The 17792-nt window shown below is 50.4% G+C and overlaps 2 protein-coding genes across 4 annotated transcripts in view; one reads left to right on the top strand and one right to left on the bottom strand.

The window, feature by feature from the left end:
- RBCK1 (RANBP2-type and C3HC4-type zinc finger containing 1) overlaps nt 1-3165 on the top strand; it is a 20461-nt gene extending 17296 nt beyond the window's left edge. The window contains exon 13 of the mRNA XM_032351112.1: nt 3079-3165. Within this exon, the coding sequence (XP_032207003.1) occupies nt 3079-3090 (12 nt within the window). The 3' untranslated portion in view covers nt 3091-3165. The remainder of the gene's footprint in view (nt 1-3078) is intronic.
- On the bottom strand, nt 2958-17442 carry TBC1D20 (TBC1 domain family member 20). 3 transcript variants are annotated; one of them, XM_032351119.1, is made up of 9 exons: nt 17223-17442; nt 16698-16969; nt 12791-12976; nt 10687-10767; nt 8220-8406; nt 7971-8072; nt 6678-6819; nt 5491-5678; nt 2958-5225 (listed from the first exon to the last, which is right to left on the bottom strand). In XM_032351119.1, exons 3-9 carry the CDS (start codon nt 12888-12890, stop codon nt 4970-4972), a joined length of 1056 nt encoding a protein of 351 aa, XP_032207010.1. In that variant the 5' UTR covers nt 12891-12976; nt 16698-16969; nt 17223-17442; the 3' UTR covers nt 2958-4969. The 3 variants fall into 3 exon arrangements, with proteins under 3 accessions (XP_032207010.1, XP_032207008.1, XP_032207007.1); XM_032351117.1 differs by lacking the exon at nt 16698-16969 and adding an exon at nt 15639-15783 and having other exon boundaries at nt 17223-17297; XM_032351116.1 differs by lacking the exon at nt 16698-16969.
- Nucleotides 17443-17792: the final 350 nt, after the last annotated feature.

Below are 17792 nucleotides of genomic sequence, written 5' to 3' on the forward strand. Positions count from 1 at the left end.
GACCAGACCGCAGGCCAGTCTTGCTGCAGACTTGGGGCCCTTCAGTGGATGTCCAGGGTTGGACAGCGATCTTTCAGGAACACGCGAAGCTGCTACAGTTAAGGGGCAGGGTGGAGGGGGCTGGCCATCCTCGTTTAATACCTCAGGTGAGCTGGCGCAGTGTCAGGGCAGCGGCATTTATCCGTCATCACTCTGGTGGTCAGAGATGAAGAAAGCATGGCGGTGGGTGTCCATTCTGGAAGTTCTGCTGCCTTTTCTCACCAACCCTTTTCCCCGCTGAGATCTGGTATTTGATGGCGAACACGTATCTGAGCTTGGATGTGGGTCACCGTCATGACAGGCAGAGGGCGTCTCTGCCTCTCAAGGCCTGGCTGGATTCAGGCTCCAGAAGTTGGGTTGTGTGGCTTTGGCTGGGGGTAAACGATAGGGCAGGGCTCATTCCGGTCCCTCAATAGGCACTGCCACCCGTCCCTGAAAGACAAGACTCAAGAGTTGACCCCAGAGGCATCTGGGTGGCTCAGTTGGTTAAGCAACTGCCTTCGGCTCAAGTCATGATATCAGGGTCCTGGGATCGAGCCCCACATCGGGCTCTCTGCTCAGCGGGGAGACTGCTTCTTCCTCTCCCTCTGCCTGTCACTCCCCTGCCTGTGCTCTCTCTCTGTCAAATAAATAAAATCTTAAAAAAAAAAAAAAGACTTGACACAAGACACTGGGAACGGAGATGTCTGAGAACATGAGTGCCTTGTGTTCTGCCGGCCTCCGTGTCCTGGGAGGAAGAAAGGGTCGGATAGAGCCCCTGCCTGGAAGGAAATGGAACATGCTAAGGGGAGCCTGGCTGCAGGAGAGTAAGATGGGAGCCTGGCTGCAGGAGAGTGAGATGGGCCCCAGCGCGGGTGGTAGGTGTTCTGTCCCCAGCGCCTCCCTCATCCTGCCGAGGGCTAGCCCTTGGGGGCCCGGGGCACAAGATCTAAGCAGAGACCATTCTCTTAATGCAGAGGGGATGAACTGACGAGCCACAGGCTGTAACCAATCTACCCGGTATTTTAGAAATTTGAATTGGTTGTCAATGATTTTACATTAAGAGATACTACATTAAAGCCTAGATGCCCAGCGTCTCTTGAAAGAGACAACACCTGTAACCCTGGGTCCTTGTTTCCATAGGGCAGGACAGGGCCACAGTTGTGACTGGCTCTCCGGTTCACCCCTGTCCTCACCCCCAGTATGCCCGACGCTGTGGCCTTTCCCCGGGGCCTTGTACCATTCTTTGTCCAGTAGCATTAAGAGGTACTGATGGGGTCTGTCTTTCCCCACGGCTGTATCAAAAATGAAGACAAGACAGGCCCCGGGGGCTGTGCAGCTCCGCTCACTCGGCCACTGTGCCAGGGAGTCCGAGAGTTTGAGTCTGCTGCAGCCAAGCAGAGGGTCAGGAGTACAAATGGAGGGGTGCAGGGCTCCCAGGTTCTGCCTCTAGCACCAGACATACACGCCAGTGGGTGAAGGAGCCAGGACGGGCGGGCCTCAAGGGCTCCCTATGTTGGATTGGGTGGGGGCACCTCCCCCTCCCAAGGGGTCAGCCCATTTCCAGGAGGCCCAGACTGCTGAAAGCCCTGTGCAAACTCACCAGGGCAGGCTGGAAACCAAATCCCACGGGCTTTGGACTGGAGCCACCCACCTGAGCAAGCAGCCAGAGGACAGTCTCCATCCTGGGGCAGGAGACTGCGAGGAAGCCTGCTGCTCCGATGAGAGCAGCTGCTGCTGGGGAGGTTGGGCTGCCCAGCCCCTGCCGAAGCTGACAGGTTATCCTCTCGTGTCCGGGGCTAACACGAAAGCCCCGCACTGCAAAGGCAGGAAGTTGGAGGCAAGCCCACAACCTCACTGGCTCACGGAGGCTGCTGGGCCAATTCCAACCATCTGTACCTCTGGAGAAGACCACTAGCGAATAGAGGGCCTTTTTAAGGACAGGGGGAAAAGGCAGCAGGTGACACAGTAGAAGGGAGAGGGGTAAAGGGATGAGGGGACGCAAGACGGGGAAGAACAAGCCAGGCTCAGGGCCCGTCACCTCTTGGTTGCATTTGGCAAAAGCCTCCGGCCTGTTCTTCCCTGCAGTCCCCACATAATCCCTGGATGAGCCCGGCGGGGCCCCCTGGTGTGGGGCTGACTAGCGGCATTTATGGACCAGTAAATGTTCACTGAAATGGAAGTAAAGGCCTCGCATGTGCTCGCACACCTCTGCTCACGAAGCTGCCGGTGTGGGAGGGGCCGATCCTCACCTCACAAGGCCAGGAAGTGACACACTAGCCCTCCCGCCACCCCAACTGTGGTCAGGAGTGTCAGGTCAAGGGGCAGCACGGGGCTGGCCAGTGGTGGTGGGACATGGCCTAAGAGCTGAGTGATGCCTGTCCAGCTTGGGCGCCGTCCCATCTCTGCTCTGGGCCAGGGAAGCATCAATAAACGTCCTAGACAACACAGATTCATGCCTCCGAGGTGGCCCCAGGCTCAAGGTGGACGCCACTTGGTACTGCCCTGGGCTCCCAATGTCCAAAGGCTGGCAGTGTTAAGAGGTGTTGGTAGAGTTTGGCTAGAACAGCTCTCAACACCTCCTCTGAGGAGGCAATTCCATGTGGAGATAAAGTTGCATTCACATCACTTGGATTACGTTCCCAAACCAAATGTCCGCCTTTAGAGCCTAAGGCATCTCCAGAAGTATGTGGAAAACAGGCAAGATCCCCCAGACCAATGGCCCATGTCACCTGTGCTGCTTAACTGGGACCAGTGCCCCCGGGCAGCACCTGGAGTGTGAAGGTCACACCTCTTGCAGATGAAACAGAAACAGAACTGCAGGTGCTCCCCAAGCTCTCCAGGTAAGTCAAGGCCAACTGAAGTCCCTAGACTCCAGCACAGGCCCAGGCTGGGGTGGGAGGTGGGGGAGCACAAGGACGGAAATGTCAGGCGACGGATTAGTGACCACATATGGCTGTTTATTTTATACAGGGCTCTGTACAAAATATTTACAGATATTCTTTACAGAATAGTAAACCACCTGAAGATAAAAGGATAATGCTTTCTTCTCATTGGCAGGGAGAATCCTGATGTCAGCAAAGCTACCAAACAAATGAACCCCCTCCTTAGGCTACAACAGAAGCCTGTGCCACTTGCTTTCTGGGATCCGAAAGCTGTGGCCCCGGGAGCCTGATCCCATGCCCCTTCTTTCCTCTTCCCCAACAACCCCTTTACTCTTTACAGACAGACCCCAGTGCTGGGCAGGAGGCGCGATGCTGCTGTCCATCTGTAAAGGTGGTAAGGGGACAAACCTGCTGGGGAAGAAGACTGGGACTCCCTGCTGCATCACTACCTCTCCGTCCTGGAACAATCTCCTCTGTCTTCATGATTCCACCACTGTCTAGAAGAATCCATCCACATTACACTTACCCCAAGTGGGACTCCTGCTAAGAAAATGACCCCTCACTTTAACCTTTGGTATTAAAGTGCTTAGCGTCTCTCACGTGACGTGGCGGAGACACCTGCCCTCACAGCTCTGGGCTGCCCGGCGTACTAAACACCCTCCACTCTGCAATCTGGAGATGCTAAGGGAGAGGACTTCTGGCACATTCACTTTAAGAAAACACCTGCCAAGAGAACAGTGCCCAAGAGACAGGAAAATGAAAGTACATGGCTGCTTCATACTCCACACCTCAATTCTTTAAAGCAGCGAAAGGCACTTTTTTCCAAGCCAGCGTTCATCGCAAACAAACTTGGTTTCGCTTACAGGAAAAGCTGGCCAGGACTGAATGATCCATCTTGTCCCCTAAGGCCTGGAAAGTCCTCCAAGAAGCTTGGGGTGGGGGCTGGCTGGTCTCGTCCTCTCCTGAGCGCTTCAGGATGCAGTGTGTCCCTTCTGGTGGCTGACAAGTCTCCAGTGACATTTCCAACCAGGAAGGAGAGACCAGCAGTTGAAGAGATAAAGTGAATCGCCCCAACGAAGCCAAGGCAGGAGGGAGTGGGAGCCTTGGGAGGAGAACAGTGGTCTGAGGAGAAGGAAGGAGAGCAGGCCTGGGGCGCTCTGGAAGGGTGGGGCTGGTGACACACAGAAGCTCTAGCTCGAGTGAGGTGTTCAACAGTTGAGCAGAAAGGAAACTTCAGGGCCTTAGAAGCTCATCTTGCTGATGAGGACTATTTTTCCCGTGAAGGAACTATCATTTTTAGAGTGAGGGTACCTTACGTGTTGGGCATATGTAATTCTAAAAATAGTAATAAAAGTGTCCTTGAAGAGCAACACCATGTGGCTTGTGGGAGAGAAAAGGGAGGAAAAAGAAGGCAGGCAAAACCAGTTTATATCTGGGCCCTACAACCTCACATTCCTTCCTGTCTGACTGGGAATGCCCAAGCGATTTCTAGGCTGAAAATAGGTCGGATTTACCTAGTAACCTAGTTCACGTCTGTCTGATTTCTGACCAGCTAATGGAGCTGCTCTCGAGAGGGGCCGACCTTATTCCTGGCTAGCAGCCTCTGTCCCTTGCCTCCAGTCCAAGGCCTAACTCCCTCGGCAGCAGCTCCTGCCTCCCCAGCCCAGCAGCAGAAGACAGAACAGAAGGCGACTGGGGGCCCCACTTCCTCACTACAGGGCTGCCAAGAGGGTCCCCAGTAACCAGGCCTGGCGGGCTCCCCAGCAGCTGGCATCTCCCTTAACCCACAGCGCTCCCCTCCCAGAGGCACTGGTGGGAAGTGCAGGGAGCAGGCGGCGGGGAAGGAGAGGAGTCCCATGGCCTGGCCCCCGGGGGCAGCTGCCAGGTGCCAGCAGCCTCTGAACCGAAGGCGGACCAGGGGCAGTTGGGTGGGGGGTGGGGGGCTGGGCAGGAAGAGAAAACCCTTGACAGAAACCCTTTTAATAAAGGAAATGCCACCCCCTCCCAATCCTTCCATAGAAGGGTGAGACCTCAGTTGCCAGAGGAGGACGCGTCCTGCCTGGCCTCTAGGGGAACAGCTGCAGCTGGAACTTTGGGGCCCACTCCAGGGCGCTTTTCACCACAGCCAGGGCAGCCGCTCCAAGCGCCACCGTCAGCCCCATCACCGCCAGCTTCACAAAGCGGTTGGTCCTCGGTTTGGTCAGGACGTCTTTCGTTCGGTCCTCAGGTCGCAGGAGTCCCCGAAACCGCTGCCGCAGCACCATGTCAGGCCTCTGCTGGGCGGACGCCAGCTCAAAGTCTTTGAAGGTGGAGGCGGCCGTCCTGCTGGGGCGGAGAGACAGAAGAAGGAAATACTATGAAGGAAGAGAAGGAAAGAACAGATCCTTACAGAGGCTGAGGGCAGAGCTGCTGCTGCTCGGAAGGCTCTTCTTGACAGAGACCCATGAAGACTGAAGTAGGGATTCCTTGGGCCTGAGCTTAGAGCTCTGGAACTATCCCCCAGCCCTGACCCCGCAGACACCATCCCCCACCACTTCTGCTCATTCACAGACACCCCCAGTTCGGCCAGAGCCTCGGCCCCACTCACTTCTCGGCCTGCTGTTGGGCAGCTGCCTCCCGAGCCAGTTCAGACGGCGGAAACTGAACAAACAGGTCTCCGGCTCTACTGATCAGCGTCTCATAGGGCAGGTCCTGAGGGATCTGGGACAACAAGTGGTGGACCGAGGCCATGTCACAGTCACAATCCAGGACTTCCTGCTCTCGATACAACACGATCTGTGGGGAGCAAGGCCTTGCATCAGAGATCGGGCCACGCACAGCCTTCGCCACTTACACATCCTTCTCCTTAAAGAGGAATTTAAATCAGTAAGATGGCAGACTCTTGCATCCAGCTACGAAGGAATAATGTATGTATGCTTTTCCCAGGGGGCTGGCCCTTCCTGCTACAGGCAAACTTCCGCCCCAGGATGTGGAAGGCTGACCAACGAAATGCAGGAGGTTCTTTAAGGAGGAAGAAAAGGAAAGGGATCACAGGCAGACTCCTGGAGCTCCCACACAGAAAATAATGGTTCAAAGCAGCAGAAAGAACAGTCTCGCTCCCCTTTCAAAAGCCCTGAAGGGTGGGCGCCTGGGTGGCTCAGTGGGTTAAGCCGCTGCCTTCGGCTCAGGTCATGATCTCAAGGTCCTGGGATCGAGTCCCGCATCGGGCTCTCTGCTCAGCAGGGGGCCTGCTTCCCTTCCTCTCTCTCTGCCTGCTTCTGTCTACTTGTGTTCTCTGTCAAATAAATAAATAAATCTTAAAAAAAAAAAAAGCCCTGAAGGGTGTCCATGCGCTCCCACCTTCGCCCTGATCTCCACGATTCAGGCCGTCCTAAGAACTGGAACCCCACCAAGCCTCGTCAGTGCTCCCCCGTCGTGGCGCACCTCCTCCCTCCCTGGCCTGCAGCCGGCAGTCTCTCTACTAGTTCCGGGAGAGGTCGAGAGGAACAGGGACAATTCGTAACACGCACGAGCATTTTAAAGGTTCTGAAGAATCATGCAGGAAACAGATCTCTAACTTGGTTTAACCAAGTACTTCTCAATCCTATTTTTACACGGGGCCTCATCCTTCCCCATGACGCTCGTCACATTGCACAGAGCGGTGTCCGGGGGCATCAGTCTGGGAAATGCCGTCTTTCCCACCTTCCCATAATCGCCAGGTTTCCCTTGAGGGAAAACAATCAAGCTGGAATGGGTGACGGTGAACCTAGGTGCTGGCCTGTGGCCTGTACCTACCACAGCTGCGAAGTAAATGGGCATCAGCGGGTGGCAGGCCAGGAAGAAGTCATATAACCGCACGACGTGCCTGAAGTCAGACAGCACATGCCCAAACCAGGTGATGAGCCAGCTGAGGGCAAAGATGGTTCCCACCTCGGCACTAGGAGCAAGGAAACTCAGATGTTAGATTCCCCGATGGGCGGTCCCTTCCCGTTCCCTGGAGCATCTTTGTCCTCAGTGCTCATGAGAAGGAAGAATTTCGGAAATACACTTCCTGGAAAATTCAGCCCCCTAGGAATTCAGTATCTTCTCACCAAACACAAAGTCCTCAAAACATACCCACCATCATGACACTAAAACTACGATGGGGTCCTGACTGCCTTATTTCACTGGCTGCTTTCCTAATGCCTAATCAATGTCAATTACAGGAAGAAACAGCAGCTGTTACCACAGAATACCATGGTTTTCTTTCTGAGAAAGTCATATATCCTTTTGGCAGACAAAGGCACATATTCTCAGGCTTAGAGACACAACTGTATTAATTGTTACCATGAGATGATTGAAACATCTTAAGACAAAGACATTATTTTAAAAAAGGGGGGGAGGGGAAGGTGAGGCATTGGCCAAGGACTAATTTCTAATTACACAAAACAGAAAAAAGAAATCATATGAGATTTTCAAAGAAGCATTTCTTCTCCTTGGACCCTGGAGAATAAAACAACCAACAGATGGCCTTGTCTCCTTCTTGAATCGGGATCTTACAGTAGGATGTCCTTCTCTTGCAGCAATAACCTCAAAGTCCACCTCGGCACACTCACCTCCCTCCACCCCCAGCTGTGACCTCAAGGGCTGTGACATCTTGCATATTCTGCCCCCACGAGCACAGTACCCATTAAAATGCTCCCAGACTACAGAACTGAATTACCCAGCTCGCTGGCAAACAGAAAGGACAACTTGAAAGAACTTAACACTAGTCAACATGTGACGGCGGTGAGATAGAGCTGGACTTGTGAAAAAGAGACCACGGTCCGGAGAGAGTCAAATGGGTGTGGGTGCGCGTGTGCACGGATATACCTAAGTGGAGACGGGGGTGCCTGGGTGGCTCAGTCATTAAGCATCTGCCTTTGGCTCAGGTCATGATCCCAGGGTCCTGGGATGCAGCCCTGCATCGGGCTCCCTGCTCAGCGGAAGGCATGCTTCTCCCTCTCCCACTCCCCCAGCTTGTATGCCCTCTTCTCACTGTGTCTGTCTGTCAAATAAATAAAATCCGTAAAAAAAAAAAAAAAAAAAAAAGTGGAGACGTGTACGTACCTCTGCATGAAGTCATGCAGCTCGGGATTCACCTGGTCAATGATGGGCATCAGATAGTTCAATATATGCTTGGTGTTGTCCATTGTTGGATCCATGAAGTCCCTGCATGGAGACAGTTCAGTGAGCTCGGTCAGATCAAATGCTCAGATCAGGGCCAAGTGGGTAGAACGGGGTTCCCGCCACTGGTAAACGGGATGAGCAAATGGGCCGAGGACTGAGCCTCAGCCTCACATCTGCCTGCGCCGGTACCTGAGGTGGTGCGTGGACAGTTTCTCCACCAGGGAGGCCGTCAGCTTCTCGCCCACCACCAGCAGGAACGTGACCACGATGTCGTGGTAGCCCTGGTAGTAGTGCAGCTGGGGGTTGCGCTCCAGGACCAGGAGGATGATGTCGATCAGCTCTTCCTGGAGCCCCTCTCTCTGCTGCTCCGGCATGCCTGCGGGGGGAAAAGGGAGATGCGCCTGAACACCCCAAGCAGCCTGCTACCATGGAGGGGAAGAAGATGATCAGCAAACGATTCGCCAAGTGTTTACTAACAAGGAGGAGTTATGAACAGCCAGGCAGCACATACTAAAACCCCCGCCCCACCAACACTACTCGCATATGGGAAAGAGCACAGGGGTGGTGGGGCGGGGTGGGGGGGGACCACCAGCGCCCCCTCAGCCCGCTGCCAAGGCTAATAGTGCCGGGCACGAGACCACCCGCCCGTGTGTGCCCCCTCACAGGGTGCCCTGAAAACAACTCGGGTTCACCGCTGGGGGGGTGCCTATCGGCAGGCACCTGCCCAAGTCTACGCATGACATAATCCAAACTGAGGGGAATTTGGTAAAAATAACCAAGCCATAAAACACAGAGGAACTACTCTCCAGGATCAAGGAGGCTAACGAGACGGAATAACTGAATAGGAGCTGCTTGCATTCGTATAGCCTTTTCCTTTAAAGGACTTTACAGCAGTGAAGGGTGAGACCCGAATAAAACCTACAGGTTAGTAGCAGTGGTTTTCAGTATGTTGCTGATTTATTGTAAGAGCCTTGTTTTTTGGTTCTTTTGTTTTTTTAAAAGATTTTATTTATTTATTTGACAGAGAGAGAGATCACAAGTAGGCAGAGAGGCAGGCAGAGGGACAGGGGGAAGCAAGCTCCCTGCTGAGCAGAGAGCCTGATGCGGGGCTCTATTGCAGGACCCTGAGATCATGACCTGAGCTGAAGGCAGAGTCTTAACCCACTGAGACACCCAGGCACCCTTAAGAGCCTTGTTTTTAAGAACCACACCCTGAGATATTGAGGGGTAAAGGGACACCATGTCTGTAACTGATTCTTAAATAGTTCAGGGGAAAAAAAGTGTGTGTGTGTGTGTGTGTGTGTGTGTGTGTGTACAGGAGACAGACAAAGCAATACTACAGCAACACAGCAAATATAGTTAAACGTTAACATATAAGGAAATCTGCATAAAAGGCATCTAGGGAATTATTTGTCCTATTTTTGCAACTTTCCTATGGGTATGAAATGATATAAAAATAAGAAAATTAAGAGTTGCATGTTTTCCTCTAACCCAAACTAAGAATCACAGGAATATATCTTGATCCAAGACATATCTGGAAACCCCTTCTCAAAAAAGCTTCCTCTAAAAGACCCAATTAAAAGAAAATGGAATTAACAACTATGGTTAGGGAAAGTAACCAAAGTGGTAAGAGAACAAAACTAAACTCTGTTTGAATTTTCAGAGTAAGAGAGGTTAGCTGAGCTCAAAAGAACATGGATGTAAAAAGAATATGAAGCCACATGGAAAGTGCAGCCCACACAGCGAACCGCACAGACCGATGTTCCATAAATGGAAGAGGAAGAAAGGGTTCAGAGGAAAAGCAGGTTACCTAGAGGGAAGCGAGGGCACCTGCCTGCGCGGTTTCATCCAAACCAGCAGGAGAGGGAAAGAGGACTGGGCCATGGGCAGACATTTTTATCAAAAGCAAGCGGGCAGGCTACTGGCTACACAGGAATCATAAGCAGGGGCTCAAGCAATATTTAAGAGGCAAAATCCAAGCCAGAGCATGGTTTCAGAAGAGTAAGGCAAGGAGTTTAGAGGCTCCTGTCCCCTTTAGCAATCCTCCTTTCTTCATTGACCTCAACAAAGGTGAGGCTGCCGAAGGAAGAGAAATGGATCATAAACACGAGGTCTGTTGCCCAGCTTCCTTCGCTGTGAACATGGAGACAACAGTGGGTCATTCTCAAGTTTCCCAGAATGGGAAGTGATATTTTCAAATAGACCCTTAAAACGTGCAGGGAATGGCCTCCCTTCTGATCCAGGGACCCAAGAGAGGCATAGATAAGATATCCCTATCTGTATATCTAATCAAATGAAGGTATGATACCTCTTAGTGCCCCCTTGTAAACCCATCTGCTCTTTAAGGCCGGACCATGGCCCTAGCAGTCCCTATGGAGTCTCTTCGGTGGCTCTGAAGGGGGGAAAGCCTCTAGGTCTTTCATCCACCACCTCTAGGCCAAGAGAAATCACTCTAAGCCAGGCTTTCACGGTGGGGGTCTGAACATGACCGAGCCGGTGAGAGAATGTCTCAGCAGACTGAGAGTACAAAGGGCCCCTGAGGAGGCAGGGGCCCCCTCGAGGTCACACTGTGGGCCCAGACGGAAGCAGCAGCATGAGGACGTGTGCGAAGCTGGGAAAGCAACTCCCAGGTGGCGGGACTGAGGGCGCTTCTCACCAGGCGGGAAGCGCCGCAAGGAGCGCCTGACGTCCAGCAGCACTTGCTGGTAGTCCTTGCTCACTTGCCGAAGGTCCTTCCCTGTGGGAGGAGAAGGAAACGTTACTGCAGGAATGTCTGGGAAGCCAGATCAGCGACAGAAACGTTCTCGTATGGTATCAAGGGCCTAGAGGACATCCTTCAGCTTTTTCCTGAAGAGGGCGGGACACCAGGAATCCCCAGCTTAGTTCCTTCCACACAGGTTGTTTCATTTGAGTCACAGCGACAGTAAGAGGGACGCACACTGTTCAGGGTGAGGCGGAAGGAGCAGCAGAGAAGTCAGGAAGCCTACTGGAGGCTGCTCCTGCATGTCACTGGGGGACTGCTCTGAATTTCAACGTCCACGTGGGTAAAATGGGGTTATTTCCTTCCTATGTACTTCTCAGGTGACTACGCTGATCAAACGAGATCACGAATGCCGAAAGCACGGATCCCCAGGAAACCCGAACATCTATGCAGCCTGGGGAGTGCTGAGCTGTTCAGGAAGGAGCACTAAGATACACTCACACAAAGAAGAACATAACCTTTCTTGACCCTGAAATTTAAAAACTAAGACACTGTGAATAGGAGCCTGTGCTCGGTGGAGAAGTCCAGCGCAGTGTGAAAGTGAGGCGGCAGTCTCTAGCTGTTGAAAATGGAACCGGTGTACATTTCCCTCAACCCGAACCCAGTCTTATCTAACAGGTGCACATTTCCAGCACAATCCAAATCCAAAGCTCCCAGAGGAGCCTGCGTAACACTTCCCTGCACACAGACTTCATCTTCTAAAGATCTGGAAAGTCTGGAATCTGACAGAAGAACATCATCTCAAGGTTTAGAGTGTGAAATGTGGCAACATCTTTTCCTTCCCACTGAAGGCTGACTGCTCTGATGCAGCCAGTTTCCAACAGCTAAACACTTACTGGGCTGCCCAGCAGTGCCCTGAGCGCATCAGCAGAGGCTGTGGGACTCACGTGTAGCACCTGGCACACAACAGGAGCACAACCAGTACCTGCCACACGAATGATAGCTCCAGCACCTGGACTCTGGCCATACATAGCAGGAAAGCAATCAATGTTTGTTGAGTGAATGACTGACAGAGTGTACTCACTGCTCTCCCATACTTTCTTTGTATTTTGTTCTATATTCCAAGGAACTGCTTTCTCATGGGCCTTACAAACAGTTAAATAACAGCCTTTCTTTTCTTTAAAAGATTTATGTATTTATTTTAGATAGAATGTGCACAAGAGCACATGGGGAGGAAGTGCAGAGAAAGAGGGAGAGAGAATCTCAAGCAGACTCCCCACTGAGCATAGAGCCCCACATGGGGCTCGATCCCATGACTGCGAGATTGAGACCTGAGCTGAAATCAAGAGTCAAACTCCCAGCTGACTGAGCCACCCAGGTGCCCTAATAACAGCTTTTCATACTGTTACAGAACTTTAGAATTCAAACCGATCTTAGTATTTCCCCAATAAAAAAGTTTTGTTTTGTTTTGCTTAAGGACCAGAGACGTAATCTCTCTCCCCATGAACCAGTGTTCCTCAAAATGAGTTCATCTGCACCAGCATTAGCTGGGGAGCTTGTTAAAATACAGATTTCCTATAAACCACCTCTAAGTGAATATAGAACCTGGAATAATAAACTCCCCTACCCAGCCAATAAAAGATATCGATCAACCTAATAAAAGTTCATTCCATTTTTTGAAGAAAATTCCATTTATCAGTTTTAGAGTAGGCCCAAACATGTTCTAAATTGCTTTAGGTTTACTCATTTACTGTTATCTTAAAATGAGTATCAAAATCAAAGATCCTGGAATTTTTTTTTTTTAAAAGATTTTATTTATTCATTTGAGAGAGAGTGAGAGCAAGCGAGAGAGCACAAGCAGGGGGAGTGGCAGGCAGAGGGAGAAGGAGAAGCAGGCTCCCCACTGAGCAGGGAGTCCAATGTGGGGCTCGATCCCAGGACCCCGAGCCCACGACTTGAGCCGAAGATAGCCCAACCAACTGAGCCACCCAGGCGCCCCCGGCATCTTTTATCCTTGTGTCCTAGATAAGTTTCCCTCAGAACCACCCCTCACCATTACCTGATATAGGAGGTGGGTCATTGGTGTTGACATTGAGGAGCTTGGGCCACACTTTCTGCCTGATCTCATCAGTCAGGAGCCCTCCTTCACTGATAGCCATGCGTCTAAGGGCAGCCACATCGGTGGGGTCACTGTCCAGAGCCTGGTATATCTCTGCCACTTTCTTTTTCTTTTTGGCGTTCAAGTCTGCAAAACAAAGGAGAAAAGGCACCAGGTGCATATTCAGCATGTGTGCATTTTCTGTGCTGGGCTCAACCTCCTTATTTGGTTTGAGGTACAAGTAGGTATTTTTAAAGTTGATCTACAGATCTGTAATTAGTGCCTAAGTACAAAACACTTAGTGCAAAACACTAAGGAGATAGGCCATATAAGTAACGAGAAAGGAATTACAATGATAATAAACACTCAGGGAATTCAGGCATATCTGACACTATTAATGTTTTGGAATAGAATAAATGCTTTCTTTCCTAGTAACAAACTTCACAGAACAGACATATGTCTTTATATAAAAATTTTTTCCTCTTGTTTATATACATGCCACCAAAATTCACTACTTTTAAAACCCTGTGAGAAAAAATTCTCCAGTTACATGCTAATACAAGTGGTAACATCAGAATTACAGAGAGATTTTTTCTTTTACTTTCTTTTTTTTTTTTTTAAAGGAGACTCCACGCCCAACGCCCAATGTGGGGCCTGAACTCATGACCTAGAGATTATTAAGAAGAGTTGCATGCTCTATCAAACGAGCCAGCCAGACACCCCTACATAGAGATATTTTCAAAAGCAGAATACTGAAGGTTGTATTTGGGTCTCCAGTTGGCTGGTGCTAAGGGCGGCGTGATCGTGCACACAGAGCAACTGCTTCTTGAAGACCATGTGAGTTACAGGTGTGCAGAAAGTAATGTTTTAAGCATCTTATGTCCTTATGTGATAGTTTGTGATTTATACACTAACATTTTACTGTGTTTAAACTCCTTTTTAGGAAATTGGCTGAGAGTCTGTGGTTGATGTATGTCCTATGATAATTTTTCTATCGAAAAGAATATGTTAATATGCTTTCACAGTTTAATGCGGTATATCTAATTTTAGGAATAGCAAATGCAATAAAAGTTAAACAAGATAATGCCAAAGAGACGTTACAATACTGTGTAGTATAACTGCCCCCAAAAAGGGATGTGCGGACACCAAGAGCTCAAAGAGCCTGCTGGAGGTCAGGCTAACTTGAGAATGCCTTACTGAAGAGTGTAATTCCAAAAGGAAGGGGGGATTTCAAGAGGAAGGTGGTGGGGTAGGGAGAAAAAGCTAGACTTGGATCCAAGAAACACAAGGTCCTTTCATCTAACAGGAAACAGACTCATTTGAGAAATACTGATGTAGCTTAAAGAAGGTGCACAATCCAGTTAAGGGGAAGGTAACGCTGGCAGGAAGGTTAGGGTTTAGAAGGGTCACTAAGCAGCTTTCCTCAGTAACAGTCTATTCTGAGACAAATTGTTTCCATCACCAAGACACACATTATTAACACCATGAAAGTTGGTACTAATGGTCCTGGTTACCTACAACAGCGGTGACATACAAACCACACAGAGGCATCACTGGCCAGGAGTCACATGCACCCAGAGGTGCAGACAGGAATACAACACAGGTGACTCTTCACCCAGGTAAACCAGTTCTCCTGGCTAGACTGTTACTTTCCCTGGTAACCGAGTAGGGTGACCCCCTGCTCCAGTTTGAGAGATCCTTGGTTTATGTCTATAGTCCTGGCATAATTACCCACAGTAAACCCCTCCTGCTAACTGCACTCTCAGAAAAGTCCCAGCTTGGATGTTAAATTAAATGGTAACTCCACCTAGAGATCATGAAAAAATCAACTCTCAGTTCCCTCTGTTAGCATAGCACCTAACAGGTCTAATGTTTGTTTATAAGACGCATCAACTTCTTAAAGACTAACCGATTGACTGACTGACTGATTTAGAGTGTGTGCATGGAAGGGGGGGAATGGGCAGAGGAAGAGGGGGAGAGACAATGTCAAGCAGACTCCCCACTGAGCGGGGAGCCCAACATGGGGCTTGATCTCACGACTTTAGCCAAGATCCTCTAAAAGTTTTTTCAGGGGCACCTAGGTGGTACAGTCAGTTAAGTGTCCAACTCTTCGTTTTAGCTGAGGTCATGATCTCAGGGTCATGAGATTGAGGCCTGCATCTGGCTCTGGCTCAGTGTGGAGTCTGCTTAAGAGTCTCTCCCTCTGCCACTCCCCCTCTAAAATAAATAAACAAGTCTTAAAAAAAAATTTTTTTTTCCATATCAGCAAAATACATATAATCTACACACTAATGAAATCTTATGTGAGAGTACATACTGATTAATTTGGTTTAAGCTTACACATCAAGAAACCTTTACAGTCCTTTTTAATTTTTTTTTTCATTTTTGAATAAATTCTACTCCCTCAAATTCCCAACCCTGAGATCAAGAGTTGCATGCTCCACCAACTGAGCCAGTCGGGCACCCAGAGAAAGCTTTACAGTCTTTCAACATAAGTTATACTGAAACCAACCAATGTTGGCCAAAATCGAAACAATGGAAGACCCAGCCAGAGGGGAGACAGAGTCCCTCAGACAGACACCTCCTGTCCCATCCCTTGAACTCTTAATGCTGACACTGGAAACTAACTTAAAATTTTATGTTTGAACTTCATACCTGTACCAGATAAAGACCGTGGGAGAGGAAAGCCTTACCTTACTTGGAGTAAGGTTCCTACTAAAAACAAAATAAAACAAAGTAACCTCTGTTTCTGGAAGTCCTAATTAGTTTCAACAAACAGTATCTAAATTAGCAGAGATCCATTAACTACCTGAAACATGAAGACAAGCATGTATTAAGAAAAACTGCTTGGGGCGCCTGGGTGGCTCAGTCAGTTAAGCATCCGACTCTTGATATCAGTTCAGGTCTTGATCTCAGGGTGGTGAGTTCGAGGCCCCTGTTGGGCTCTGTGGAGCCTACTTAAAAACAAAACAAAAAACTGCTTTACCCCAACAATAAAGAAAAATATTCTAGAGAGTAAACCAATCTGATCATAAGGTCTACAAAGGGCTTCCAATATTAGTAACTTTGCCAACAATTCTCCAATATGATTAAAAGCAGAACAAAACTCTCATCTCCAAATTCCTCACAGAGAAGCAAAACCAAGGAAACTGAGTTAAAGCCTCACAACCTAGGGACATTACAACAGGTCACAAAACCCATACTGCTTGGGGCACTATTATGCCATGAGGACAGATGTCATACAAAAACACTAGCAAAGGGTTACAAGGCCAAAGGCCCCAACGAAGTAATATGAGGAGTGAGTAGGAGGAAAGGAAGATAACAGAAAATGAGCCCAGAGAAACAAGGTGTGGACACCAGGTGCTTCACCAAAATGTGGGTTGCACATGTGGCTGGTTCTATTATGGGTAGCACCCATCAGAGGGCGGAAAAATGGGAAGCCTACCTTAATCTTAGGAGAAAAAGGGATTATTTTCCTCCTACAGAGTAAACATTACTAATTTTAAGTGTCCTGTTTTAGCTGTATGTAAAACACATTCAAAAACACTGCACAACCATGATTTCATAGAAATTACTGCTTAGTATGAAACTATAAAAATCTGACAGAATCGTTTTCTTCTACACAATTAAGTAACATTAAATTAGGCGGCACAGGATCGAGATAGGAAGTAGATTAGTGGTTGCCAGGACCTGCAGAGACGGGAGAATGGGGAGTGATGGGGGTTTCTTTTTGGAATTAGAAATGTTCTGGAATCAGATGGTGGCTATGATTGCACAACCCTGTAAACGTGCTAAGAACCAGTGAACTACACGTTTTAAAAGGCTGGATTTTTATGGCAATTAAAAAAGAAATAAGTGGTGCACGTACACTGCGTAATTCAAGTCGGCGAGAGATGAATGAAGTTGGGGAAACGTGCCTTACAACTAGGGAGGAGGCACCAGGAGTGTGCAGACGTGGCCGGACAGCTTCGAGTCGGGGGTGGAGGCTCGGCCTCAGTTCTCCGGGAGACCCAATTCTCCCCAGACGTGACGAAGCCGGACCAGATCCCCCGCCCGTCCTTCGCATTGGGGACACGAGTCGGCCAGCAGGATTCCTCTGGTCTCAGCATCCGCTGACTCCCAAACTCCAGAATCGCTTCCCTTTCAGACGTGACCGGGCCCATCACCCTTTTCCTCTCCCGGCATCCCGACCCCGGCCCGCGGCGCCTGGGCACAGCCCGCGCGGTCCCTCGGGCCCCCCAGCCCGCGGCACCCCCAACCCCCACCCCCGGACGCCGCCTGCAGCCCGGGCCGCTCCTCCGACAGCTGTCCCTAGCCTAACCCCGAAGGGCCGTCCCTGCCCCTCGGGCCATCCCCGAAGGTCGCTCCTCGGCGCCCCCGCAGGCTTCCGTACCTGTCTTCTCCGCGCCGCCGTCCCAGCGGCTGGAGGTGGGGCCGTCGCCCTGCGCACTCCGGAGGGCCATGTCCCGGGGGCCCGGGCTCGGGCCCGAGCCCCGGCTGGTGACAGAGCTGAAGGAAGACGCAGCTATGGCCGCGGGACCCACAGCCGGCTCTGCCGGACAGGGTAGAATCGGTCAGCCCGCGGCGCGCAGGCGCGCAGGCGTCCCCGCGTGGGCCCCGCCCCCGCGCCGGCACGTGACCGGCGGCTGCGCCAGGCGGAAGGCGGTCGCGGGGACACACGCGCAGGCGCTCTAAGAGGCGAGAGGAAGAGCGCGGGGATCGAGCCAGGGAGTTCCATATGAACTGTAGATTCTGGCAGGCACACTTGAATAAGTGTGTTCAGGATCAGATTTTGCCATTTCTTTTGCTTTTCTTATCTGTAAAATGATACTGATGATGATAAACTTACTGAACTCACGGAACTATTGGGAAAGTTTCTAGAACACTTAGAAGCGTATAGTAACTGCCTCACAATTATGAGCTATTATTTTTGTTTACCAAGGATTTTACCTCTAGTTCACCT

Source organism: Mustela erminea, chromosome 7, assembly GCF_009829155.1.
Source record: "Mustela erminea isolate mMusErm1 chromosome 7, mMusErm1.Pri, whole genome shotgun sequence".
NCBI classification, from domain to species: domain Eukaryota; kingdom Metazoa; phylum Chordata; class Mammalia; order Carnivora; family Mustelidae; genus Mustela; species Mustela erminea.

What these genes read in the sequence shown, in the direction of transcription:
- TBC1D20 (XM_032351116.1), bottom strand. Translation starts at nt 17,292, where the DNA reads ATGGCCCTCCGGAGTGCGCAGGGCGACGGCCCCACCTCCAGCCGCTGG. An exon ending in CTTGCGGCGCTTCCCGCCTG is followed by an intron (nt 8,407 to 10,686) that starts GTGAGAAGCGCC and finishes TTCCCCCCGCAG; the next exon opens with GCATGCCGGAGCAGCAGAGA. An exon ending in CTGTCCACGCACCACCTCAG is followed by an intron (nt 8,073 to 8,219) that starts GTACCGGCGCAG and finishes GTCTCCATGCAG; the next exon opens with GGACTTCATGGATCCAACAA.